At 45.9% G+C, this 27,906-nt stretch overlaps 1 protein-coding gene across 1 annotated transcript in view; it reads right to left on the bottom strand.

The window, feature by feature from the left end:
* Nucleotides 1-4,132: 4,132 nt before the first annotated feature.
* CCDC92B (coiled-coil domain containing 92B) overlaps nt 4,133-27,906 on the bottom strand; it is a 54,010-nt gene continuing 30,236 nt past the window's right edge. Inside the window, exons 3-4 of the mRNA XM_038375294.2 lie at nt 27,587-27,634; nt 4,133-9,177 (exon numbers count right to left, since the gene is read on the bottom strand). Coding sequence (XP_038231222.1) covers nt 8,423-9,177; nt 27,587-27,634 — 803 coding nt within the window. The 3' untranslated portion in view covers nt 4,133-8,422. The remainder of the gene's footprint in view (nt 9,178-27,586; nt 27,635-27,906) is intronic.

Consider the following 27,906-nt stretch of genomic DNA (forward strand, 5'->3'; position numbering starts at 1 on the left):
AAAGCAGGAAGGCTCCTACAGCTCGGATGGAGTTGTTCCATTTACATACTAGTCACTGAGAAATAGATGATTGGTAGGAAATTATTTACAAAAGAGAACTATTGGACTCCTCTCTCTTTTTTATACTGAGGTCTGCTACAGTCTCTGCATCAATGATTTGATAATAAACATTTAGCTGAGTCTGCTCTTTAGGATTGTCCAGAAATGAAAAGAGCAGCCATGCAAATCACAACTAAAATAAAACCCAACTAAAACAGTGCACAGTGAATTTATTAGCTCCTCTGGTATTAAGCTTCCCCTCTCCTCCCTCCCCACACACACAAAGAAACAATGTTCTCAGCAGAACCTCTGTGAACCTGAGAGAAAAACCATTTATAAAGGTGAGGTTCAAATCTTAATCAAGTCGAAGGGATACTGCATTTCCACAGCTATAACTTGCACAGTGCAATGCAAATTGCTTATTGCTTTCACCGCTCTCCTGCAGATTGTGTCGTCAGAGCAGGATAGTGAACAATCTGTGCTCACTATGCGGTAGAAATCTTATTACATTACTTTGCCAGCAGAGGGCCTTCTCTTTTTAATCATCCTGAAGAGAAACAGACAACAGAGCATCTCATCATAGCATTATAGGAAAATGACCCATAAAGTAGGTGTCCCTTAGACTGTGCATATTTTTCTCTTGTTAATAACCTGGATGTCTAGTATAAATGCTCCTGATTTTTCCACAGACGTCTTTGCCTGGGCTTCTGAGGCAGTTTTAGCCACGAGTAGATAAGAAGCTTAACAAACAAGAGAATTGTGTCCAGCAAAATGAGCATTATAGTAGCCCCAGTCTCCCAAGCAAGCGTGCACTGATGACACACCATTGTTGGGGCCAGATCCTCAGCTGGTGTAAAGGGGTGGAGCTCCACTGGACTTCACTGAAGCTGCATCCCAGAAGTCCTAACTGAAGCAGCTTGTGTGATTTTTTTTTTCTTTCAAAACAAACTAATTCATTTGGTACAATTCCAGTGGAGTAACTGAGCTGGACTCTCCTCTCAGTAATGCGGGGATCACTTCGAGTAGGATCCACGGAAATACTTAGGTGCCTAAATCCTGGCGTTGGCTCCACAAAACTCCCACTGAATCTGGTAGGCACCTGAATGTACTTGTTGCCTAATTCTTTTCAGGGCAGGGTAAAAGTCCCCGACTCCCTAGGTGCCTAGGTTTTTGGTTCTGCATAGCTGCCTCCCTCTAGGCAGCCGGGTGTGTGTCTCCCACTTAAGCCCCAGAGCGATCTGGAACAAGGGCAAGATAGGTGTTTTTCCCCACCAAAGTCACCTGTAGGGCCTGAGCCGAGAGGCTAACCACTGGGCCCTACTGGGTTGCAGAGTCATTCCCTCTCTCTGGCCCACTGACTGGTTTAGTATTTATCTACTGTGGAACAGTCATTGGGTCCGACAGAGAGCGAATGACTCTATATCCCTGTGGTTACAGCACCCACCTGGGAAGCAGGAAACACCGAGTCCTGTCCCCCTGCTCCAACCCTCTTTGATTATGGATCCACAGTGGAACAGCTTCCACAGGAGGGAGCCTGACGTCAGAAATCCTCTGAGAAATGGGATCCTTTCTCCCCTCCTCCCCACCCAGCAGAGGTGGGAATTGAATTTAGGACACACCCATCCTCAGCACTTCCCACTGGCTAGTTTAGGCAGCTCCCTGCCTAGCAGGCTGGCTTTTGTGGATCTCATCCTTAGGCGCCTCTCTCTCCCCATTCACTGTATAGGGAGCTGAGATGACAAAGTCGAGCAGGGTGTTTTTCCTGGATTTTGTAGGTGCTTAAAAATTAGGCGCTACAATGCCCGAGTCCCTCCTACATTTCAGGGTGAGTGTTAGCATGCCCATTGCAACATACAGTTACAGATCTCCTTTCACTAGCTGCTCTATAATATAAAATAATCACCTTGGATTATTTCCTCTTTCCTCACACCCCTAGTTAAGCCTCATTTTATTCCTTTGCCAGGTGTAAACTCGCTGCATGGATTGTCACTAATTCAACAGCTCACTGACACTTCCAGGGACTAAGCAGGAGCAGAGCCGTGATTAGAAAATATAGGGGAAGATGACCTTGAAGAGGAGGCAAGATTCAAACAGGATGCCCTGTTCATGCCAGAAAGTCCAGCTGTCAGGAGAAATAAATGGCCCTAGTAGCTTTGCTGGCAGAAGAAACAGCTATGCCCAGTGTAATGATTACAGTGAACACATGCTGCACAAAGACAGCTTTGAACAGCACTGGACTGGAAGCTAAAATGACAGTCTAGTACTTCAGTGTAAAAAGAAAAGGAGTACTTGTGGCACCTTAGAGACTAAAATATATTAGAGCATAAGCTTTTGTGAGCTACAGCTCACTTCATCGGATGCATTTGGTGGAAAAAACAGAGGGGAGATTGATGTACACACACAGAGAACATGAAACAAAGGGTTTATCATACACACTGTAAGGAGAGGTTTCAGAGTAGCAGCCGTGTTAGTCTGTATTCGCAAAAAGAAAAGGAGTACTTGTGGCACCTTAGAGACTAACAAATTTATTAGCGCATAAGCTTTCGTGAGCTACAGCTCACTTCATCCGATGAAGTGAGCTGTAGCTCACGAAAGCTTATGCGCTAATAAATTTGTTAGTCTCTAAGGTGCCACAAGTACTCCTTTTCTTTTTACTGTAAGGAGAGTGATCACTTAAAATAAGCCATCACCAGCAGCGGGGGGGGGGGGGAAGGAGGAAAACCTTTCATGGTGACAAGCAAGGTAGGCTATTTTCAGCAGTTAACAAGAACGTCTGAGGAACAGTGGGGGTGGGGTGGGAGGGAGAAATACCATGGGGAAATAGTTTTACTTTGTGTAATGACTCATCCATTCCCAGTCTCTATTCAAGCCTAAGTTAATTGTATCCAGTTTGCAAATTAATTCCAATTCAGCAGTCTCTCGTTGGAGTCTGTTTTTGAAGCTTTTTTGTTGAAGTATAGCCACTCTTAGGTCTGTGATCGAGTGACCAGAGAGATTGAAGTGTTCTCCAACTGGTTTTTGAATGTTATAATTCTTGACGTCTGATTTGTGTCCATTCATTCTTTTACGTAGAGACTGTCCAGTTTGGCCAATGTACATGGCAGAGGGGCATTGCAGGCACATGATGGCATATATCACATTGGTAGATGCGCAGGTGAACGAGCCTCTGATAGCGTGGCTGATGTGATTAGGCCCTATGATGGTATCCCCTGAATAGATATGTGGACAGAGTTGGCAACGGGCTTTGTTGCAAGGATAGGTTCCTGGGTTAGTGGTTCTCTTGTGTGGTGTGTGGTTGCTGGTGAGTATTTGCTTCAGATTGGGGGGCTGTCTGTAAGCAAGGACTGGCCTGTCTCCCAAGATCTGTGAGAGTGATGGGTCATCCTTCAGGATAGGTTGTAGATCCTTGATGATGCGTTGGAGAGGTTTTAGTTGGGGGCTGAAGGTGATGGCTAGTGGCGTTCTGTTATTTTCTTTGTTGGGCCTGTCCTGTAGTAGGTGACTTCTGGCTCTGTCAATCTGTTTCTTCACTTCAGCAGGTGGGTATTGTAGTTGTAGGAATGCATGATAGAGATCTTGTAGGTGTTTGTCTCTGTCTGAGGGGTTGGAGCAAATGCGGTTATATCGTAGAGCTTGGCTGTAGACAATGGATCGTGTGGTATGATCTGGATGAAAGCTAGAGGCATGTAGGTAGGAATAGCGGTCAGTAGGTTTCCGATATAGGGTGGTGTTTATGTGACCATCGCTTATTAGCAACTATTTCCCCATGTTATTTCCCCTCCCCCCACCCCCCACTGTTCCTCAGACGTTCTTGTTAACTGCTGGAAATAGCCTACCTTGCTTGTCACCATGAAAGGTTTTCCTCCTTCCCCCCCCCCCCCGCTGCTGAAGATGGCTTATCTTAAGTGATCACTCTCCTTACAGTGTGTATGATAAACCCATTGTTTCATGTTCTCTGTGTGTGTATGTAAATCTCCCCTCTGTTTTTTCCACCAAATGCATCCGATGAAGTGAGCTGTAGCTCACGAAAGCTTATGCTCTAATAAATTTGTTAGTCTCTAAGGTGCCACAAGTACTCCTTTTCTTTTTGCGAATACAGACTAACACAGCTGCTACTCTGAAACCTGTCATACTTCAGTGTAGTAAGTTAATAGAATGAGTCTAATGAGCTGTTTCTCAAAAACAGAAGGCAGCTAGCAATCTAGTAAAGGGCCCTGAAATGACTGGATAACTGTACTACTCCTGCCCGTTTGCAGCTCATGCAGTCAGAGGTGTGATTGCAGCATGTGCTGGCAGAGCCACGCTCCCTTTTGTCTAGCTAGCCTGGCTACAACGAGCAGTGAAGACGTAGCGGTATGGGCTCCAGCATAGGCTATCAATGCAAGTATACACCCAGTGTCCCTGGCGTGCTTGTACAGTCTGCACTGAAGCCCATGCCACTGCATCTACAGTGAGCTGTAGCTCACGAGAGCTTATGCTCAAATAAATTTGTTAGTCTCTAAGGTGCCACAAGTACTCCTTTTCTTTTTACTGTTATTTTTAGCTGCGCTAGCTAGATTGAAGCTAGTGTTGCTATTCCAGCTCATGCTACAGTCACATCTCTGATAGCAGTGTAGACATACTCTAAGAGGTGCAGCTCTGTATCTTTTTCCTACATCCTTCTGTTTCTTGCTTTGGAAGTGGTCGATACTTAGGGACAGATTTTCAAAGTGCAGATAGGGACCTTGTGTGATATTCAAAAGCAGGCATCTGTCATGGAAATCAAGGGGATTTAGGTGCTTAACAGGCTTAGGTACTTTTGAAAATCATACTTGGGACCTATTTACATCTTCGGGCGCTAAATACCTTAGTAAATCTGGCCCTTAGGGCTTAATTGATAAACCAGTCCTGTGCTATACAGAGGTCTTCACAGATGAAGCCATGGCATTTCATACTGAATTCAAAACTGTGTTTAAAGAACACAGGTCAAGAACACATATCCCATAGAGGGCAAGGAAAAATTTAAAGGAACAGATAATCTTCTCTTTCAAAGAAAAGGTACAAAAATGCAATTTTCTGCCTCAGTAGAATAAATCTTCTATTCTGAATTTTATTTTTATAATTCAAAAAGTTGAGCTAGTAATTGTTACCTAGAATCTGATAAAAGTATTTTAATATATAAATATTGCACTACAAAAATAGATACCTTTGTATATGCATGAGCACTACATGAGCGACCTCAAATTATTGGTAAATAGAGCTGGTCAGTTAGGACCAGATTTTCTAAGAGGTACCAAACTGGCTTTGGAAAAATGGAATCTGCATTATTTTCCTACAGGCACCTATATTCACATGCAAATTGAGTAGCTAGCTGGATATGTGGGATGAAATCCTGGCCCTAATGAGGTCAATGGACAAATTTCCATTGATTTTAATAGGTCTGGCATTTTAGCCCTGGTTAGATATTCACACATGCATGCCATGCCTGCAAAAAAAAAAAAAAAAGTGCCCAGTTGTAGTGGGTTGTGTTTGCAAATGTGTCCCTAAATATCAAAACAGCAAGTGACTGGTTTGCTTTTGTAATATTTAACACAGGCATGTATTTGTGCACTGGTAAGACACAGTCAGAGCCACTAACTTAGCCACACTTCCAGCAGCCAATAGAAAGGAGAGTGTAGAAAAAAAAAAAGCTAATTGGTTAGAAGGTAGTCAAAAACCACATGGGTCAAAATTTTGCTCTCAGTTACTGCAGAGTAACAGAGGATCCTGCAAGGTGCCGAGCATCCACTGAAGTACTAAAATCAGAACTCGGTTCTCCATCTAATCTTCACAATAATTTTTTCTTCCTCTAATTGTTAAGCTGTTGCAGGATGCTAAAGGCACATCACAGATTTTGGAGCTTTATATTGGAGGCTAAAGCCTTCAGCTTATTCATGCCTTTTGTTTTGAAGTTAAGTAGTGTTGAATTGGTGAAGTGACATGCCTGAGGATTGAGGGAGCTGTTGAAAAGTACCAGAGATTCAGTGGGGTCCAAGGATAATACCATAAGGGGTCAGTGAGTGAACAAGAAGGCTCTAGCTCCTGAAGAGTCTTGGGAATCAAGTAGTGTCCATAGAAGGTCCACAGGGTAGAGTAGGAGCCTCTGTGGGTCTGGGGTTGTTGAAGCAGTAGAGTCAGAGGGACCATGCAAGATGACAATAATTTCTGGAAGGTCCAAGAGAAAAATCAGATGATCTCACCTCTTCAACAAAGGGCCAGTTTTAGACTCTTTGATCAGGGCCGGATTGACACCTTACGAGCCCCTAGGCACAGCATCTTCAGTGCCCCCCTGTCCCCCGCCCCTACAGCTGACCTTCGTGTTGCACACAGTTTTAGAAAGCTAAGATGTCCCTAGAATGCCAACACCCCTAGGCACATGTCTACTGTGGCTAATTGGGAATCTGGCCCTGTCTTCGGTTCTGGTTATCTCTCGTTGCTTCTTTTTCCTTCTGTACATTTTCATAGCCTAACAAAACCAACCAACCAAAAGATACTTCTGAATTTCATTCTGAAAATATAGCTTGTAAATAAATAGAAGGCTTATAGTACAATAGCAACAGATACTCTAGGACATGTGTTATTGGACAACTTCTCAGGTAGGACCCCACTCACAGCTTTGTGCCTCCCAGTGGGCACAAATAGCTTAGCAATGCAACACCCACTGGTGCATCTTGGTGTGCTTCAACAATCATAACCATCATGTGCATAAGAACTCTTCAAGGATGTGACCCAAAGCCCACTGAATCAATGGAAATGCTCCTATTGACGCTAATGGGCTTAGTGAGGGAGGAGGGGATAATGATGTAGTTAGGGTACTAGGCTGGGACTCAGAAGACCTGGGTTCCATTTCTGACTCAGCTTCACACTTCCTGGGTGAACTTGGATAAGTCACTTCATCTACCCTGTGCCTGGGATCTCCATCTGTTAAATGGGGATAAGAATAGCTCTTTCATACCTCCCTGGGGTATTGTGACTGGAAGGTGCTCAGATACCATGGTACTGAGGACCATGCAAGTACCTATCTAGAAAGATGGGGCTCAAGCCCCAAAGAAGACAGATTTGTAGTTTCCTTATCACTTTCCTTCAGTATCACAGAAGAAACGAGTGGTTGGCTCTGCCACAAAATGTTTGCAATGTATGAGATCTCATCCTCAAGTAGCTCATTGCTAATGTGGTCTTCTGAGCAGGACTTCAGTGAGGAACTATTGCATGCTTAGTAACTTAACTTAAAAACAAAATCCTGGTGTTTAAGCAGAGTAGTAACAGACAGTGATTACTAGAGAACTCTGTCTGGAATGTGGAGTAACTAAGACACATTTAGAAAACCTGCTGTAATAACATGCAAAACAAAAGTATTGGCCAAGGTTATCAAAAATTACTTTTGACTTTGAGTGCCCATCTAGAGATAACTTAAATGGGCCTGGTTTTCAGATCAGCTTCTGAAAAATCAGACCCCTTTGAGATATCTCATACTGGGCACCTCAAAAATAGAGGTGCCCAAAATCAATGGTCTTGTTTCAAAATCTTGTCCATTCAGTTTTGCATAATTATTAAAAAGGAGGAATTTGGGTGAAAATATGAATTTCAACATTGGTGAGTGACTATTTCAGACTTGACTGGCTTGGCCATACTGTTTCTGCAGATGATTTAAAAATCCCTCTTAAACTAAATTGACCGATTGTCATTCAACTGCCGACATTCTCCAGAACCTGGAATACCTTATATTAGACATTTTGGGCCAAATTCATCCCTGTCCCAACTCCAGTGATGTCATGAAGTTAGAACCAAAGATGAGTTTGGCGCATCCTGCCGATTGCCACGTTCACCATTAGTGAACGGCTTTATGTGCAATTCTGCCATTCCCCCCACCCCCACCCCCGCCACCCTCCACCACTACCTGTGCCAATGAAAATAAGAACAGTTTTACCTAGAAGGAACAATGATAACAATAACGGTAAGAGATTTTAGTCTCAGAAATCTTAATTTTTACGAAAGGGAAGCTCTAGACAATTGTTAATAACCATTCCCTCCATGCTCAAACCTTCTCTCCATGTTCCACATCTGTGCCCATTTTCTCTTGGAGTCAACTCCAGAACAACATTTAAAATGCCCTCAGCACTGCTTGCCCTCCCGCTCCCCTGCCCCACCATCCCTTGGGATAAGACAGCCATTCCATGGTCATCCTAAATGGAGATATTAGATGAGTCAGATTGTTTCTAGCTTCTTGAGGGAATCCAAACTGAACAGTATTTTACTTCTTGATGGGATGGCGGGGAAGAAATCTTTGTAGGCCGCAGTCTCTTTTTTGGTATAGCCAAACTCATTTTCTGCATTTAGCAGCCACACTGTTCCGCTTTCTTTGTTTTTACTCCAAGCCTTTTGAATTCCTGGGGTTGGACCCATGCTGTTTGCCTTTCTCGCCCTTCGAGGGCTTGGGTTTGGCTGAAGGCCTGGTGCTCGTACCTTCTGCTTGCTCCTGGGAATGAAGACAGGAGGGCCTCAGCAGACTTGAGCCCCCAGCAGCACTGTCACTCGGATCAACCCCTGCTCTGCTAAGGGCCTGGGCTTTGGGGTCAAATTTCTGACGATGGGGAGCGTGGTGCCTTTTAGTGTATAAAAAAAGTGCTGGGTCGGGCATGGGGTCTGCCTCTTCGAAGTTGCTCATCCTCTCCCTCTGGAAGGAGTCCTTGATGACTCCCTTGCTACAGGAGCAGTCGGTCACCAGCTTCCGAACGTAAGACTTGTGGATTCGTTTTCTGGGCCTTGTCTCACTGGAAGGCTGCGTAGGGAATGGTTTGTCCGGAGGCCTGTCAGAGGGGGGTTTGCCACCTTGCCGGGAGCCATGCAGTTTCTGTTTGGTGGCATGTAGCTGGAAGGAGAGATAAGCAGCAGCCTCCGTCTGCTTCTGCAGCTCCGTGTTAAGGATAGTCACCCGGTGGCTTCTTCTCTTCAGCTCCTCAAGGAATTTCCTCTCCTTGTTCCTGAGGTTGCATCTCAGTGCGGACACCAGGGTCTCCTTATGTCTGAGCTCCTTCCTCAGCTCCAGATTAGCCTTCTCCTTCTCATGCAGCTGGGCTTCCATGATCTTGCACTTCTCCTCCAGTTCCCGATCAATGTCATCTACGGAGAACAGGACAATAATCAGTGTTCAAAATGACATCATCAGTTTGCAGTGAAATGAATTTGAAGGGTGGGGAAGGATTGGACAGGATAGCTCAGGAGATATATGGAGCCCTTCAACTCCTCCTGTAGGCTGCATCCAAACTGAGGGACATAAAGAAAAATTATGCAGGAAACTGAAATGCTGTCCCATTCCCCTAGTGCAAATGACTCTTTTAAAACCTCAGTTTCATGATTCTTTATTCCATATGTAAATAATTTTCAGTGATAAAAGTAAAGGGATGCTGAACTTGTGTGGAACATAGATAACTCTGGCACTAAAGTAATTACATATCCCTTGAAACAAGCACTAGGTCCCTGACCTCTAATTTAAATGTAATCTTGACCCAAACACAGTATCCATTTTCCACCTCTACTGTTCTCACTTAAATGTATCATATACACAACTGAAGCCAGAACCTTCAGTCTGCTGACGATATCTTATGAAGCAAGCCTGCTTGATATGCTGAATACAGTGATATTTTACGAACGGGAGACATTATTCTTTGGCTGTACAAGTTTAATCCTGTGCTTGTGTGTTCTCAGCGTTGACGTCGGAGCTGAGCCCTGCAATGGAGTTTATGGGTCAGGAGAAAAAGAGAGAGAAAAAAAATACTGCAAAACAATCAGCTAAACTTATTAGAAGGTGTCATTGACCTTTTTCCAGATACTACACAACCTGATTAGAGAGAATGGAGGATGTTAATCCAGGATTACAGAGGAGCTACGAGCATGGTTGACTGAGAACCTAAGGAGGGAAAAAAATGCAAATAAAAAACCCTCGGCTGTACAGAAATGATGTGCATTTTTTTGCTTTGCTGAAGGGACTGGACCTTTGTACCCAGAGAGATCTGGAGAAACAGCTCTCCATGTCACTATAAACCTTGATGCTTCAAGGCTGAAGCCAACTACTAGCTGCTGTTAGGAAGGCTCTTCCTCTCTGGGCAGGTTATTCCATAATTATCCATTACTGAGATTCCTGCACCTTCATTTGAAGCATCTGGTTCTGGGCACCGTCAGAAACGAGGCACCCTGATTAGCTGGACCATTGGTCTGATCCTCTATGGAAATTCCTATGGTTCTATTAACCGTTCACTGACATGTTGTTGGTAGTTGTTGTTTTAGGGCTTTTTTTTTTTTTTTTTTGCATTCATGGTTATTTCCCATTATCTATGAAGGAACTGAAGATTTCCCTCTATTCTCTTATTATTGGGGCTGGGATTTTCAAGAGAGTCTAAGATATCTAGAAACCTAACGCTAAATAGGATTTTGGTGCCTAAATCCCATAGGTTCCCCTGAAAATCCCAGCCTGGGTGAACAGGGCTGCTTTTGACACACAGGCAGAACCTCATGGAACAGTCTTATTTTTGTTCTGTTTTGTCTTAAGCATCAGCCTTGCAACATATCAGGCTGGCTCTCTGTTCTCTTACCCTCATTTTAGGCCAGTGAGTCCAGTGAAACTGATGATGTTGCTTGGCTGTGTACGTGGCGCTTTTGACACCAAAGAAGAGGAAGTCAGATTGTCACCAATCAAGATTCATAAAAAGGGCAGGATATTAAAGAAGAGAGGGAGAGAGATTTTTGTAATAAAAAATCTAAGAACCAACACACAGCAGTTACTAAAAATGTTAATGGTGTCTGCCAGTTGTCAGGCCGGAGATATGTTCACAATCTCTAGCAGAGGTAATGACATAATGTTCCTTTGTCTCAACTCGCCCTCAGTTACATTAATGATGGAGGGGCGGAGGGAAGAGCGATGGAGTATAAACACAGATCATGAGCCAGTTTCTGCTCCTGAGGGTTGGAGGGGTGCAATGGAAGGCAGAAATTAACCCACCCTTTGCAAATTCAGAGCCCTGATATTTTAAGGTTCTCCCAGTACCCTTCTGAGCAGTGATCATTTGCCATGGAAGCTGTTAGCAATGTTGAATAATATCGTTAGTAATTCGGTACCAGCACAAGGATTTTTTTCTTGGCAGTTCTAGTCACAATATGAAAGGCCCTATATCATTTTTCAAAGCACAAGCAGGAGGGGTGATAATCTGCTCCAGGGCTGATCTGAGTGAACACTGTAGGGAGAATTCTCTGCATGTTTGACATTGGCTCTGCATGTTTTTCACTGGCACTTTGCACTTGTAACAAGCTCCAGGAAAATACCAGGCAGAATCCAGGTCTCTCCTTTCTCACCTCTACCCTAAAACAGGACTCCAGCAAGGCCCCAGATTACTTTAGAATCCAGACATCCTCAAAGCAGATGCTGCTATGAGGTTCACACCCAAAATTTGACTCCTAAACCCGTTTCACATCCATTCCGACTGGCTGCCTTCCAGTGAATTTGCCACACCTATGTCAGCTCCTTTATTGAGTCAAGCCAAACAGATTTACCAGTAGGGTGCGGCTTGTTCTCTTGAACATGCAGAGAAAAGAAAATGCAGCCTCAAACCTACCATCCTCCTGTATGACGAGGCAATAGCGAGGAATACCATTTCCGAAATCGGAGTGGGGCAAGGGAAAAAAGGTGGTTTAAGGCAGGATTATGATATAAGGCAGGACCTGCAAAAACTTACTTTTGCAGCTTACTACATTTGAGGATATAGAAGGAATCAATTCCCATCCCCTTCTTCCCGGTATCAATGATCCAGCTCCATAAATGGGCTATTCGCTGGAAAGGCATTGGACTAGTCTTTCAGAGACCTTGGCTCTTCTGTAGGACCTTGGACCCTGCTTCATCTTTTGTCTGGCTTGTCTCTATAGATTGTAAGATGTTTAGGGCAAGGTCTGTCTTTTCCTATGTGTTATCTAGCACCTGGCACAATAAACCTGTTTGCTTGGGGCCTCTGAGTGCTACCATAATACAAATAATAACGAGGATCCAATCCCTAGGGTAAGAGGGGGTGATAAATCAGTATGTACAGGGCACTGCTGGCTGGAACAGCTGGCCCTAGGGAGGGGGGAGGGCTGTGCCTACATATCGGTGCCCCCATGGTAGCCTAAGTGGCTAATGCAGGAGTAGAGGCAATAAAATAAATAGGAAAGGCAGGGCAGGGGTAAGAGGAGCAGCAGCAGCCTCCTGGGGAGGGGAATGGGAAGAGGGGTCTAAAAAACGATGCCTGCACCTTGGGTCCTAGGTGATTTTCTCACTTTCTCCAAAAACGTATCAGGCTGGCTCTGGTGGGCAGGCAGCTCTATGTGAGAGGATGGTCAAGCACTCGGGATGGAGGAACAAGTCCATCCAGGGGATGCTGGGCTAGGAGGAAGAGCCTGCCCAGGAGAGGGGAATGGAGAAAGTTTTGGTGGGTCTGGACCCCTACTGAGCCTTAGCATTGGAAGAGAAGATTGTCTAATAGTCAGAGCAGTGGACTGAGATTACGGAGACCTGGGTGCATTGCTGGCTGGAATAGTGGCAAGTCATCTGGCTTTGCCATGCCCCAGTTCTTCACACTCTCATGCCTTTAATCCACCTCTGTATCCTTCTGACCCCAGCTTTACCCTGCCTTGGCCGTCTGTTCTTCATTTTGCTGGCTTTGCTCAGTGAAATCCCTTTTGCTGCCACCTGGCTTTCCCCCCGGAGAGCTGGTATTCTGTAACCTAGCCTGCGATCACTCTGGGAAGGAAGCAGACGCAGCCCTTCGCCATGTCCCCCAGCATTTCAAGTGGCTAAAGTGGAAAGCCATTGGGCACCGCAAATCCCCGTTGAGCCATCCCCACTGCAGCTGCGGGCCCCACCGAGTCCATGCCAGACTCAGCCCCCGCTTTCCAGCCCAGCCCACCCCAGGGTAGCATCCGTCCCCGTCTCTGAGCTCCCCTGAAGCCACGGAGCACACCCAGGGGCAGCTGGAGCCATTGCCCTCCCTAGCTCTGCCCCTGCCTATGGTACGCACCATGCAGAACCTGGGTACCACTGAATGGCACAGGGCTTGGGGGGTCAAAGCAGGATGGCCCCACAAAGCCCGGGGGTGTTGGGAGGTGTCCCCCACTCTTCTTTGTCCCCACCCACGCATTAGGCACAGTCAAATCATTGCACGATATCTTTATTAAGGATGGTGAGAACAGCCATGGAGCTGCACACCCACCACACAAACACACAACAGACTCTCACACTCGTCTGTATTCCTATGAAAGATCAACGTAAATAGCCACTGTGACGTGCAGAGATTTACTCAACTAGCCCATTCCCCTTCGGAGTCTCTCCCCTAGTGTCCCGTCCAGTCAAGGTCTGATCGCTCCTATGGCGTGCGCCAAGCACCGGACGGGAGAACCCGCCCTGAAGCGACCGGATCCCTCACCATGACAAGCATCTGCTGAGCACCGTGGCGTGCTGGGTGTTCCGCGTGTTGTCAGCATTTCTCTCTGTACCTGTTTGCTCACTGCACAGTCACCCCTGGTTAATAATGCGTAGCCTGTTTGCTTTCTTTCGGTTCCTGTCAGCAACTGACTGCCAGAGCCTTGAAGTGCTGACAGGACTTTTAAAACAGAGATGCTGGAGGTAGCAGCCAGTTTCTCAGCGGCTCCCACCCCAATATTCCCTTCCCACACTTCGTCATGATGACAGTCGGCTTCGCTCCCTGGCCTTCTGTGAGTCATGTCGGAGCTGCCCAAAAAACAGAGCCTGGCTTTACAGGCAGAATGTGAAAGTCTGTGAAGCATGTGGTCTAGCAAACTCAGCCCGCCTCAGTGCCAGGCCCACAGTACTCAAGAGAATAATCAGCGGTTCTCTAATTTCATTGCATTGCGGCCCCCTTCGGACAACAAAAATCACTACACAATCCCAGGAAGGGGGACTGAAGCCTGAGCTCACCCGAGCCTCGCCGCCCTGGGTAGGGGATTCAAAGCCCAAGCCCAAGGCGAGGGACCTGTAACCTGAGCCCTGCCACCCAGGGCTGAAGTCCTCGGGCTTTGGCCTAGGCAGTGGGGCTTGGGCTTTGGCCCCCGGCCCCAGCAAGTCTAACTCCAGCCCTGGCAACCCCATTAAAACGGGATCATGACCTACTTTGGGGTCCCAACCCACACTTTGAGAACCGCTATGATAGATAGATCTGGCTCCTTTTGTGGCTATGGCCACATCCCCTTGTCTTCTCTGTGTTTCATTTTCCTACCTCCATGGGTGGGGACAAGAATATGTGGTGTATTGAAAACTGGTAAAATTAAAAGCTATTCCTGGTCCTGCTTGCAGGCTAGAGGGCTCTGTAGGGAAGTGTGTGATCTGGCTCCTCCACACAGCAGTCAGTCTGCAGAGAGCAGCCTAGAGCAAGGTGGGGTGACGTTATGGTGCGTTGCCCTAGGGATCAGCCTGCTTTCTCTCTCTCTGCTTTTAGTTTTTGTGTGCTAAATTTCTTGGATATTAAGAAATAAAGTAGCATAACGTTGCAACCTTCCAGCAAGAGTATTTTATATTTTTATGTAATTGCTCTGTGTGTATTCCATGATTATAACATGACACTTACTCATCCAGCTTACAGAGGTGTGGTGATGAAGCTTCATTAGTTAATGTCTGTAAAGCAATTTGCATAATACTTTACATTTCTATAATCCCTTCTGCCTGGTGATCTCAGAGGGTTTTAAAACATTAATGAATGATGCCTCATAGCACCCCACTGAGGCAGGGAAATTATCACTACTTTAGGGATGAGAAAGCTGAGGGACAGAGAGATGAAGCGATTGCCCAAGGTCATCACAAAGTTTGTGGTGGAACCAAGAATGTCTCAGAAGTGAGCTGTAGCTCACGAAAGCTTATGCTCAAATAAATTTGTTAGTCTCTAAGGTGCCACAAGTACTCCTTTTCTTTTTGTGGATACAGACTAACACGACTGCTACTCTGAAATCAGTTCTTTTGACATCCACCTAGCCACAGGACCATCTTTCCTTTGCAAAAATAAAACATGATGTAAGTGAGAAGTATGACCATTTTATTGTGTATGCATAAGTCCATTGTTAGGAAAAGGTCTTACTTCTACTCTTAGCATCACCTCAGAATACAAGAAAGGTAAGAGAGATTTAAAAACATGAGTGCTCTTATGCAGTGTATTAACTGTGGGTACAACCTGGAAGGTTCAGAATTGTGATTTGATTTGGACAGGTATCCTGAAGTGCATATGGTCACCTGAACCTCTTAATGCTACAAAACTGGGAGGGAAAGTTCCTAAGAACAAGCTGTCATGTGAGTTATCCTGTCATTGCTGCTTCTAGTTTGTTCAGAAATTTCAGCTCTTTTGAGGCAGGTGAGAACCTGACATGGGGAGAAAAACAGAATTACAATGATTAAGGGAGAGGTTGTCAAAAGAGCTCCTCTCTTCAATGGAATAAGACCCTAATCATGATGGTAAATGATGTAGACAATGGTGTGTCCATTCAGCACCATGAAACATTACAGCAGAAAATAAATGATCCAAACTCTCCCAGTGTTTTGGGGAATATGGAGCTGCAGTTTCAGTTTAGGCTCATTTCAGATACTAGCAGTCACTCATGCTTTAAATGTTAAGGTAGCCCCACCATTCCAAATATCAATCATAGATTCATAGATTCATAGATACTAAGGTCAGACGGGACCATTCTGATCATCTAGTCCGACCTCCTGCACAGCTCAGGCCACAGAATCTCACCCACCCACTCCTATGAAAAACCTCGCCTATGTCTGAGCTATTGAAGTCCTTAAATCATGGTTTAAAGACTTCAAGGAGCAGAGAAGCTTCCCTCAAGTCAACCATGCCCCATGCTACAGAGGAAGGCGAAAAACCTCCAGGGCCTCTCCAATCTGCCCTGGAGGAAAATTCCTTCCCGACCCCAAATATGGCAATCAGCTAAACCCTGAGCATATGGGCAAGATTCACCAGCCAGATACTACAGAAAATTCTTTCCTGGGTAACTCAGATCCCATCCATCTAATATCCCATCTCAGGGGATTAGTCCTATTTACCCTGAATATTTAAAGATCAATTACTTCCAAAATCCCATTATCCCATCATACCATCTCCTCCATAAACTTATCAAGTAGAATCTTAAAGCCAGATAGATCTTTTGCCCCCACTGCTTCCCTTGGAAGGCTATTCCAAAACTTCACTCCTCTGATGGTTAAAAACCTTGGTCTGATTTCAAGTCTAAACTTCCTGGTGGCCAGTTTATACCCATTTGTTCTTGTGTCCACATTGGTGCTGAGCTTAAATAATTCCTTTCCCTCTCCTGTATTTATCCCTCTGATATATTTATAGAGAGCAATCATATCTCCCCTCAACCTTCTTTTAGTTAGGCTAAACAAGCCAAGCTCCTTAAGTCTCCTTTCATAAGACAAGTTTTCCATTCCTCGGATCAGCCTAGTAGCCCTTCTCTGTACCTGCTCCAGTTTGAATTCATCCTTTTTAAACATGGGAGACCAGAACTGCACACAGTATTCTAGGTGAGGTCTCACCAGTGCCTTGTATAATGGTACTAAAACCTCCTTATCCCTACTGGAAATGCCTCTCCTGATGCATCTCAAAACCGCATTAGCTTTTTTCACAGCCATATCACATTGGCAGCTCATAGTCATCCTATGATCAACCAATACTCCAAGGTCCTTCTCCTCTTCTGTTACTTCTAATTGATGCGTCCCCAACTTATAACTAAAATTCTTGTTATTAATCCCTAAATGCATAACCTTACACTTCTCATAATTAAATTTCATCCTATTACTATTACTCCAGTTTACAAGGTCATCCAGATCCTCCTGTATAATATCCTGATCCTTCTCCGAATTGGCAATACCTCCCAGCTTTGTGTCATCTGCAAACTTTATTAGCACACTCCCACTTTTTGTGCCAAGGTCAGTAATAAAAAGATTAAATAAGATTGGTCCCAAAACCGATCCCTGAGGAACTCCACTGGTAACCTCCCTCCAACCTGACAGTTCGCCTTTCAGTAGGACCCGTTGCAGTCTCCCCTTTACCCAATTCCTTATCCACCTTTTGATGTTCATATTGATCCCCATCTTCTCCAATTTAATTAATAATTCCCCATGTGGCACGGTATCAAATGCCTTACTGAAATCTAGGTAAATGAGATCCACTGCATTTCCTTTATCTAAAAAATCTGTTACTTTTTCAAAAAAGGAGATTAGGTTGGTTTGGCACGATCTACCTTTTGTAAAACCATGTTGTATTTTGTCCCATTTACCATTGACTTCAATGTCCTTAACTAATTTCTCCTTCAACATTTTTTCCAGGACCTTGCATACTACAGATGTCAAACTAACTGGCCTGTAGTTACCCGGATCACTTTTTTTTCCTTTCTTAAAAATAGGAACTATATTAGCAATTCTCCAATCATTCAGTACTACTCCTGAGTTTACAGATTCATTAAAAATTCTTGCTAATGGGCTTGCAATTTCAGGTGCCAATTCCTTTAATATTCTTGGATGAAGATTATCTGGGCCCCCCGATTTAGTCCCATTAAGCTGTTTGAGTTTCGCTTCTAACTCAGATATGGTAATATCTACCTCCATATCCTCATTCCCATTTGTCATGCTACCATTATCCCCAAGATCCTCTTTAGCCTTATTAAAGACTGAGGCAAAGTATTTGTTTAGATATTGGGCCATGCCTAGATTATCTTTAACCTCCACTCCATCCTCAGTGTTTAGCGGCCCCACTTCTTCTTTCTTAGTTTTCTTCTTATTTATATAGCTATAGAACCTTTTACTATTGGTTTTAATTCCCTTTGCAAGGTCCAACTCTACTCGACTTTTAGCCTGTCTCACTTTATCCCTACATGTTCTGACCTCAGTTAGGTAGCTTTCCTTGCTGATCCCTTCCATCTTCCACTCCCTGTATGCTTTCTGCTTCTTCTTAATCACCTCTCTAAGATGCTTGCTCATCCAGCTTGGTCTACAACTCCTTCCTATGAATTTTTTCCCCTTTCTTGGGATACAGGCTTCCGATAGCTTCTGCAGCTTTGATTTAAAGTAATCCCAGGCCTCCTCTACCTTTAGATCCATAAATTCTTCAGTCCAATCCACTTCCCTAACTAATTTCCTTAATTTTTGAATGTCAGCCCTTTTGAAATCAAAAACCCTAGTTGCAGATTTATTTTGTTAATCTTCCATTTAGTTTGAACTGAATTAGCTCATGATCACTTGAGCCAAGATTGTCCCCTACAACCATTTCTTCTATGAGGTCCTCGCTACTCAGCAAAATTAAATCTAAAATGGCATCCCCTCTAGTCGGTTCAGCAACTACTTGATGAAGGAATCCATCAGCTATCGCATCTAGGAAAATCTGAGCCCTATTATTATTACTAGCACTGGTCCTCCAGTCTATATCTGGGAAGTTAAAGTCTCCCATGATCACGCAGTTTCCATTAGAATTTACTTTATTAAAGACATTTAAAGGGGCTCTATCCATATCCAAATTAGATCCCGGAGGTCTATAGCACACCCCAAGCACTATCATAGGAGAGGCTTTATTAGTTTTCTTTCCCAATGTAATTTTTGCCCAGACGGACTCTGTCTTATCCATTGCATCGCTTCTTATTTCTTTACATTCTACCTCATCATTGATATACAATGCTACTCCACCACCTTTACCTTTGTTTCTGTCTTTCCTAAACAGCACATGCCCTTCAATACCTGTAGTCCAGTCATGACTACTATTCCACCATGTTTCTGTTATCCCTGTAATATCTGGTTTCACTTCCTGCACCAGTAGCTCTAGTTCCTCCATTTTGTTACCTAGGCTCCTCGCATTGGTGTACAAACATCTTAATTTTTGCTGTTTGGCCTCGCTCACATTTTGTACCCTATTAGGCACAGTCATTCTACAGCCAGTATAACCTATTAGACTAGTATCCACACCGCCCTCGCTCCTTGTATACATTCTCCTACCGACGGCTGTATCCTTTCTTACTTCGTCTTCTTCCCTCTCAATGCTAAAATCTGGCGTGGAGATTTCCTGCACATCTCCCAACCATCTCCCTCTAATTCCTAGTTTAAAGCTCTCTTTATCAGTTGTGCCAGCCTTGATCCTAGAAGTCTATTTCCTTCCCTACTCAGATGAAGTCCATCCCGAGAGAACTGTCCTCTGTCCGTGAATGCCTCCCAGTGGCCATACATCCCAAAACCCTCCTTATAGCACCACTGCCTAAGCCATCTGTTGACAGTCATAATCTTGTCACACCTTTGTTGCCCTTTTCTAGGAACAGGAAGGATCCCGCTAAAGATCACCTGAGCCTCAATTTCCTTATTCCTACAATCAAGCCTTGTAGCTTAAAATGTTCTGTTCTTCCCCCCTATAATTTGTTGCTCATGAAACTAACTCAAGCCAGGCATAGGTGCAAACTGTTGCTGGGCAAACCTCCACCCCCCAGCTCTACCGGTGTAACTTGCTCTTGACCAAAAAGACCCCACTGTTCCAATGTTAGACCTCTCTCAAACAGGGATTGTGAATCACATGATGGTTTAGAACACCCTGCCTATTTTCACATGGGTTTTGACCAGGATTTGAACCAGGGTCTCTAGAGGGGAAAGGTGAGTCTATTAGCCCCCAAGTGCATCAGCGAGCCCTGGACAGAATTATCACGTGACTGTTTTCTTTACAGCACCAAACAGTCTTTTTACTAGTTCCCTGCTTGACAGAGGCAGCATTAAGGGAAGACTTGATAATTAGCAGTTGTCTACACTATCGTGTATTCACTGTGTAAACTATGAAACAAGCACAGTTTGAACTATCACTAATAATAGCAACAATCGTTATCTGGACCTCCATTCCTTAAGCATCTTTTGTGCTGCAAGATCCCAAAGCCAGGTACAGATTGAGGGCTGGATTCAGGGTTTTGGTAGTGCAGTATTCACCTCCTTTCCCACCAGGGGCAGCTGCATCAGTGCAGGGGGAGGTTGCTCTGTATGCCTTTCAGGGGAAGGTTGCTCTGTATGACCCTTGCCAATGGTGGCTTCCCAGGAGGTGTGCTAAATCAGTGCATCTCCTGGGTGTTCAGACCCTCTCCGCTCCTTGTCTGGTTTGCCATTTTGTAGGTTGTTCTGACTGTCTCTAGGCCATGAGGGGGGTGGTAGGGCATGTAGCCTCTGCTAGTATGCCTCTCCGCACATCTAGGCAAACTTTCTGCCACTGCGGTTCTGCTTTCAAATCATAGAGCAACCAAGGGAATGAATTTGGCCAAGTCTATATAAAAAGAGCAACCATCTGCTACTTAAAAGCAGCCCCTTCTGGGATGAAACTCAGCAGTGCTTGTACATGCAGCAATTGTGGACACAGTGTTCACACACAGCAGTGCACATGGGTATTTTTGTGGCCCCAAAAGGTGCAACATTCAGTGTTATATTTGCTGCAAAAGGCTATAGCTGTGCTAATGGAAGTCACAATTTTGGAAAGCTGAAACGAAAAGAAAAAGAAACAAGAAACAGCTTGCATGACCTTCACCCTCTCTCCCTAACTGCAAACTTGGCATCAATAAAATGTACGATCCTGAGATTGAACAGGTCTGCCGAGGCACACGGCCACACAGAATTGTCCCATACCTGACAGAGAAAAATAACCTGTATGAAGTTTTTTGTAGGCATGGTAACAACTCATTATGGAGCCTGGTGATGTTTTCCTTGCTCAGCAATACTGCAGCTGGCTTTTGCAAATGGTCACATACAGCGGGGTTTATTCAGGGAGATTTTACTTTTTCTATAATGGGTTGTGAGGAACAACCCTGAGAGGTAGGTTGGTCGGTGCATCTGTCTGTCTCCATCCAGATACACATAATACACACACTTAGTGAGAGACAGTCATTCCCTGAAGAGTCTAAATCAGTGGTCTCCAACCTTTTTACGCCCAAGATCACGTTTTGAATTTAAGGGCAACCCAGGATCTACCCTGCCTCTTCCCCAAGGCCCTGCCCCTTCCCCAAAGCCCCAACCCGCTCACTCCATCCCCCCCCCTCCATTGCTTGCTCTCCCCCATGCTCACTCACTTTCACCAGGCTGAGGAAGGGGGTTGGGGTTCGGGAGGGGGTGTAGGCTCTGGGCTGGGGCTGAGGGGTTTGCAATGTGAGAGGGAGCTCTGGGCTGAGCCTGGGGCAAGGGATTGGGATGCAGGAGAGGGTGAGGGGTGCAAGTTCTGGGAGGGAGTTTGGGTAGAGGAGGGGGCTCTGGGCTGGGGCAGAGTGTTGGGGTGCAGGAGGGGGTATGGGGTGCTGGCTGTGGGAGAGGCATCAGGTCTGGGGCTTGGGGTGCAGAGGGGGTTCGGGGTGCAGGAGGGGGTATGGGATGCTGGCTCCGGGAGGGGGCTCAGGGTTGGGGGTTGGGATGCGGCACTTACTTCCCGGCGGCTCCCGGTCGGCAGTGGAGTGTGGCTGCCGCTAAGGCAGACTCCCTGCCTACCCCGGCCCCACACCGCTCCTGGAAGGGGCCAACGTGCCCCTGCCGCCTCTGGGGGAGGGGCGGGGGCACATGGCTCAGCGCGCAGCCGCTCTCTACAAGCACCGCCCCTGCAGCTCCCATTGGCCACGGCTCCCCATTCCCAGCCAATGGGAGCTGCGGGGGCAGTGCTGGCAGGCAGGAGCAGCGTGAAGCCCTACTGCACCGCCAGATATCGCAATCGATTAGGAGATCTTCTAGGATCGATTGCGATCGACCGGTTGGTGACCACTGGTCTAAACAGACAAGACAGACAAAGGGTGGGAGAAAGGAAGTATAGCTCTTTGGGGGAAGGGACCATCTTTTTGTTCTGTGGTTGTACCGTGCCTAGCACAATGGGGCCCTGGCCCATGTCTGGAGCTCCTAGGTGCTACCACAATACAAATAATAATACTTTATAATTAATAATAATTATGATTATCCCCATTTTACTGATGGGAAACAGACACAGGAAGGCCTCAGGCTAGATTCTATGCTGCACCTCTCAGGGTACACTGCTCAGGAGGCCCTGCCCAAGAGGAGTGAAGGCAAAGGCGCCCTGATTTATAGCAGGATGCCCTGCAGCCCAGAATAGCTGTACTTCCAAGGACTCCAACCACTCCCCCTCCCTGGCAGGCCTGGACCGTGGCAACATGTGAGACAAAGCCTGAGTGTCTACCAGCCCCGCCTCTTAGTTGCTAACCCTCCCTGATCCCTAGCTGATTTCACTGCAAGCCCCAGAAAGCAACCACTCTCTTGGGAAACTGGCCAGTCGTCGAAGGCCTACCTCTCAGTCTGTGCTGGTAAATATGCACGGGCTTGTTTAAATCGTTTATAATCAATATCCACCTTTTACGATTTGCTTTATGCCCTCCTCTCTTAAGTGTCTGCTGTGGAGAAAAATGCTTTATAATGAGATATTAAGGGAGGTGGTTGCATCTGGTAATTATTACATAAATGGCATTTGAAGAGCAATTATTTGATGGCATCTTAATTTAGGTTGTTGCCCCATAAATATAGTGAGCAGGATCTTGCTGCTCACAAGCAGTTGAAGTACTGGATGCGAGGAAGAGCTGTGTGGGTAGTACTCATGGAAATTAGGTACCCCATGCGGGCACACTCGGTGAGTCAGCCACCCGATTGCACCTATGAAGCAGCAAAACAGATCTGATGATGTACATTTGCATCCAAGAATCCCGTGGAGTCAGCAACCCAGTCTGACTGCTCCTGTCTGCCTCATGTCAGGTATTTGAGCACTACGGAGCCATTCGGGTGTGATGTGGGAGCTCCGTCAGTCTTCCCTTGCAAGAAGGACGTGTGTAATCCCCTTAGCCTGGGCTGCGCTGGCAGTCAAATGCCAGCTACTGATGGGAGTGGCTGGCTCGGTTTAGCAGCTTTGTTCCTGCCACCGGGAGACTGAAACTTGGGAGAAGGGATCAGGAGAGGAAAGGGGCTGGGTTTACGACTTCAAGGATCAACAGTCCTGGTGACGATGAAAGACCTTTAAATTCTGCAGTTAAGAGGCAAGGAGCATTAGCATTCTGGAAACGCAAAGCAGGTGGTGGGGCTTGCACCCAACCTGCTGAATCCCCACCCTTCACTCAGCAAACTTGGGGGAGTTCAGATCTGCAGCTAAACTTTGCAACCTGCCTGGATATGGAGTCCCTCTACTGAGGATGATGGGAGCTCAGAGCCCTCAGCACCTTGCAAAAACCTATCATATGTGCATATCAGCACTTCCTAATGTTTATGGCCATCTGTACTGTTTTCCAGAGGTGCTGAGCAAACCCAACACCTGTTTGAAGTCAGTCCCCTTCAGGAATCAGGCCCCGAGCTCTCATGTGTGTCAGCCAGCAACCGCCTGCCTTCTGTTCAGTTTTAAGGGCTCTCATTTGCTGAGAATTGTAGGTTGTTTCAAAGACCTGTATTGCAGCATGTTTGCTTTTTCTCACAGCAGCAAGCACCCAAGGGGGGTTGGAACTGCCCAAGCACTGTAGAGGGTTGGAACGAATAGCAATGAACAGGAGTGGGACAACCGAGTCCCGCAGAGTAGCTCATCACTAAGAGGCAGAGGAAGTGGCAGACTTCTTAAGGTTAGCAGGACTAGGTGCCTGGTGACTATACCTGAATCTGTATCCACATGGGGCTTAGGCAGTCCCTACCTTTCTGAGAACAGAGAATAACAATACAGCCACAGGTCTCAAAGTGCTTCCCCAGGGTGGACCAAGTTTCATTATCCCCATTTTATAAATGGGGAAACTGCAGCTCAGGGCGGTCCAGTGATTTGCCCCAGGTCACCCAGCGGGTCAAATCTGGGAGCAGAACCCTGCTCCCAGGACTCCCAGCCCTGTGCTCTATGCACTGGGAAAAGCATGGTTCTCGCAGGGCCGCAACTGCTGGGACGGGCTGAAAGGGGAAAAAGAGCTGGCGGCGTGTGGGGTTTTGTGGGTGATGCAGTTTCACTCAGGGCACGGCGAGAGCTTTAAAGCCCTTGGACTCAGCCAGTCCCATCACCCGGACGGTCCCTCTGCATTCCATTCGCCTTATAATTCCTGCTCCAGTCCACGCCCAGAGCTCTGCCCTGCGCTGGCACCTCGCCTTTGGCCAGGAGGCAGGGCGAGTGCCGCTGCCTATTGCCAAAGCCGGTGGCACTCTGTCACACCCTGGCTGACTTGCTGCAGGTGACAAAGATCTGGGCCACCCCACTTCCTCCCTATTCCGACTCCATGTTTCCCAGTTCCCCCCCCCCCCATCTTTCCCTTCCTCTCCTCCCTACGCATCACACCTTCCTTCCCAACCCTTTCTCACCCCCCCATCTCTCCTTCCCCTTCTACTCTCCCCCTCTTGCTTCTCTATCACTCCTTCCCTCCCTTCTCCCCCCATGTCCGATCTACCAAAACCCTGCCCTGGGTCACCGCACCGACTCCCAGGAAGGACTGAGCCCACTGTGCTTCCTCTCAGTGAGTCTGTGTGGCAGGGCCAAGATGCTTCATCTCTGCCCTCTGGGCCCCTCACTCAGGGCAGGCAGGTGGGATGCCTGGCTTGGCCGTTTGAATAGGGGCTCCCCAGCTAACTCGCTTTGCCTTGCTGCCCAGCCCCGCACAATGCCGTGTGGTTAATTGGACATAGCCACATAGTGCCCCCTGCTGGTTAGATGGTGTCTGAGACCTAGGCAGCCTCCCTGTCCAGTTAAACCTCTCATGGAGTGGATGTCAAGTAGGGTGACCAGATGTCCCGATTTTATAGGGACAGCCCCGATTTTTGGGTCCTTTTCTTATATAGGCTTCTATTACCCCCCACTCCCTGTCCCGATTTTTCACATTTGCTGTCTGGTCACCCTAATGTCAAGAGAGCTGCTATTCAAGAGGAGGAGAAAGGAGTCAGAAAGGGGGAGGGATGGAGGACAAAAAGATAAGGACAAATATATATTGAAAGTCTTTCCTTTTCGTGGGATTCAAGAGTCTGAAATCAGACCTTTGCCATTCTTTATGCTGTAGAAAAATACAGCTATCATAGGACTCTTTGTGTGTGCTTCTAATGGGCACGAATTCTTTCCTTCATTCTTTCTTATCTTGTTTTTATTGTATCTATCTGTCTGCCTATCTGGGCTGGCTGCCTGCCTGTGTTTCTTGTGTCATACATGCAATCTGCCTGCCTGCCTATCACACTTCACCCTGATATCTCCTCTCCGGCAGGTCACATTGTGCTGCCTGGTGTTTTATGAAGGGTAGACAGAGAATAACCCCAGGGAGATAACTATCCTGAATGTGCAGGGGAGACCTTTGGAGACAAGAGTGGAGTTTGGACTCTGTGACCCATACAGTCCTTGGCCTCTTCACTCATCCCGCCAACCAGGGGACCAATTAGGGATCGCTGCAGTGGGGGTTTGTAGTGGATTTGAATTGGACCAAGACCTAACAATCTCATTTCACACAGACCACTCAACAGACACCAGACTAACTTTCTGGTCCCTTCTGGCCTAGGGTGCATTCAGACCAGCAACCCACATTCTGGAATCTGCAGTCCCTCACCATCCTGGAAGGGATTCTGCTGCACAATCCCAGTGGCAGAAGAAATTATTCAAGCTTTAGACAGAGCTTGAGTCCAATTCTCAGCACTTCTGCATTTCTGTAGAGACGTTCATCATAGCTCCTTGTCAATATTAACTTGTAGAAGACAAATATCGTTATATGTATTTTACTCAGCGGTAAACAGACATATGGAGGGATTAAAGGCCCAATCCTGGACCAGTGAAATCAATAGGAGTTTGGGCATCGAATTTCAGGGGGAGATGGATCAGACTCTAAGGCTAGAATTTTCAAAAGAGCTCAGCACACTGGAAATACATTAGGTGCTGCTAAGGTCTTTTGAAAATCTGGGGAAAAGTTGCAGTGTAAACTGTTGACGCTAGACATTTTTGAAAATCTGGCCCTTACTTAGGTGCCCAAATGGAAGAAGAGCTCTTATGAAAATCTGCCTTCAATTGTGGGTGCTGTGTACTTGAAAATCTGGCACTGGGCTCTTTTGAAAATTTGTCTCCACACGACTTGCCCCACCTAGAGTAGTAAGTCTGTAGTAGACCTTAAACTGGGAACAGAAACCAGGGGTCCTTCCTAGTGCCCCATCCACTGTTCTGATCACTGGAAAGCACCCCTATAATTATTTTGTGTATAATCCCCGTTCTGATCCACAGAAACTGTCACTTGCCGACCCCTCCCTGGCCTTTTTCACATCGGAGCCCTCGTCAGGAAGAGAGAGGCGTATGGCTTCATTGGTCAGGTAATACAGACAGTCATCCCTGTTATTTCAGAAATACATTTTTAATGGCAGATTTTTAAAAAACCTGCTTCTCCAACTTTGCTGATATTGGTCACAAAAGCCCTTGATAATGTCCGTCTTCGAATGGAGACCTGGAAGGGTTCTTGTCAGAGCCCTTGGGCAAGGGACAAAGCCGTTCCAACTCCACCTGCACAAATGATCTGTTGAAGTTTGGAATAGTAATTGTGCCAAATGAATAGAACTGCAATCCTCAGTGGGACAGGATGGCTCAAGGGAATGGTAATGTGATATGAAACCCTTCCTGGATAGCTTAGAAGCTCAACTTCAGCCTGGGTGGGTAGTGACTGGAGGTTGTTGACATTTTTCACACAAAAGGATTTTTTTGTTGGAAAATGGCCTGTTTGGGAAAATGGTCTTGAAATGTTCTGTTTTTCCAGAAATTTTTCATTATATTGCTTTTTGACATTTTTATCAGAATTTTTTGTACTCAATGTGATTTTCAGGAAAGGATTTTGGTATTTGAGCACTAAGGAGTCATTCAGGTGTGATATGGCAGTTCTGTCAGTGTTCCTTTGCGAGGAGGATGTGTGTAAAATAGCTTAAAACGTTCACCGAATATGTTGCGAAAATGGATCTGTTTTGAATAGAAACAGAAGCAACCTTGGCATTTGGAAATGGTTAGCAAAATTGTTTTCCTGTTTTTTGACCAGCTCTAATCAGGACTGAAAGTTATTGATGTCTGATGAGTGGTTGATGGCCTGCATGGGTTTGATAATCTTAGATCACTTTCATATGGACAGGGGTCTATGTTACAAAATCATCCTCCCAAACAGGAGCAGTTAGCTGCCTCAGTAGTGAAGCCAAATGAACGTATGACTAGATAAATCATATATACCTGAAACATTTTGAGGATCTGGATCTACAGCCCTGATCCAATAGCTCCAAAAATACAGGTCTCTATGCATTGAGTTGAAAGATTATGCCCTTAGCTGGTAGCAGTAACTGTTCCTTTGTTCTCTCTGTAGACCAGCCACTAGAGAAAAACACTTAACAGTCACAAAGCTGGCGTATTCCAGTCCAACCCCTAAAATTAGCCCCTCCAGGTTACGGTTGAATCCTCTTGTCGGGCAGCGTGTGGATGCTTGAAGTGTTCCTTCCTACATCAGCCTTGTTGTTCTTGGCTCATCTGTCAAATCCCAAACCACATGAAAAAGCTTTTGATCTTACCTTGCTGGTGAGTTTCCAGTTCCTTTGTCTCAAGGTCATGGGTCAGATCTAGAAAACAAATCAAACAGCCATCAAAAGAAAATGTATCATTCTGGCAAACTCTGCTCTTCGCATTTACTCATCATCATGTCTAATGCTTTAAAAAGTGGGTTGCTGGATGGCTTGTAATTTATAATGGCTCTTGATTGTGTCTCTTAGACTGAGCCCAAGCCGTCATGACAAATGTTTCTGTCTCAGAGAATTCAGTGACATGCTGATATGGAAATAGATATTTCTTGCTAGATGGAGAGTATTAGTATATTATCAAGCAGCCATGTAGC

The sequence above is a fragment of the Dermochelys coriacea genome, chromosome 17, assembly GCF_009764565.3.
Source record: "Dermochelys coriacea isolate rDerCor1 chromosome 17, rDerCor1.pri.v4, whole genome shotgun sequence".
Taxonomy (NCBI): Eukaryota; Metazoa; Chordata; order Testudines; family Dermochelyidae; genus Dermochelys; species Dermochelys coriacea.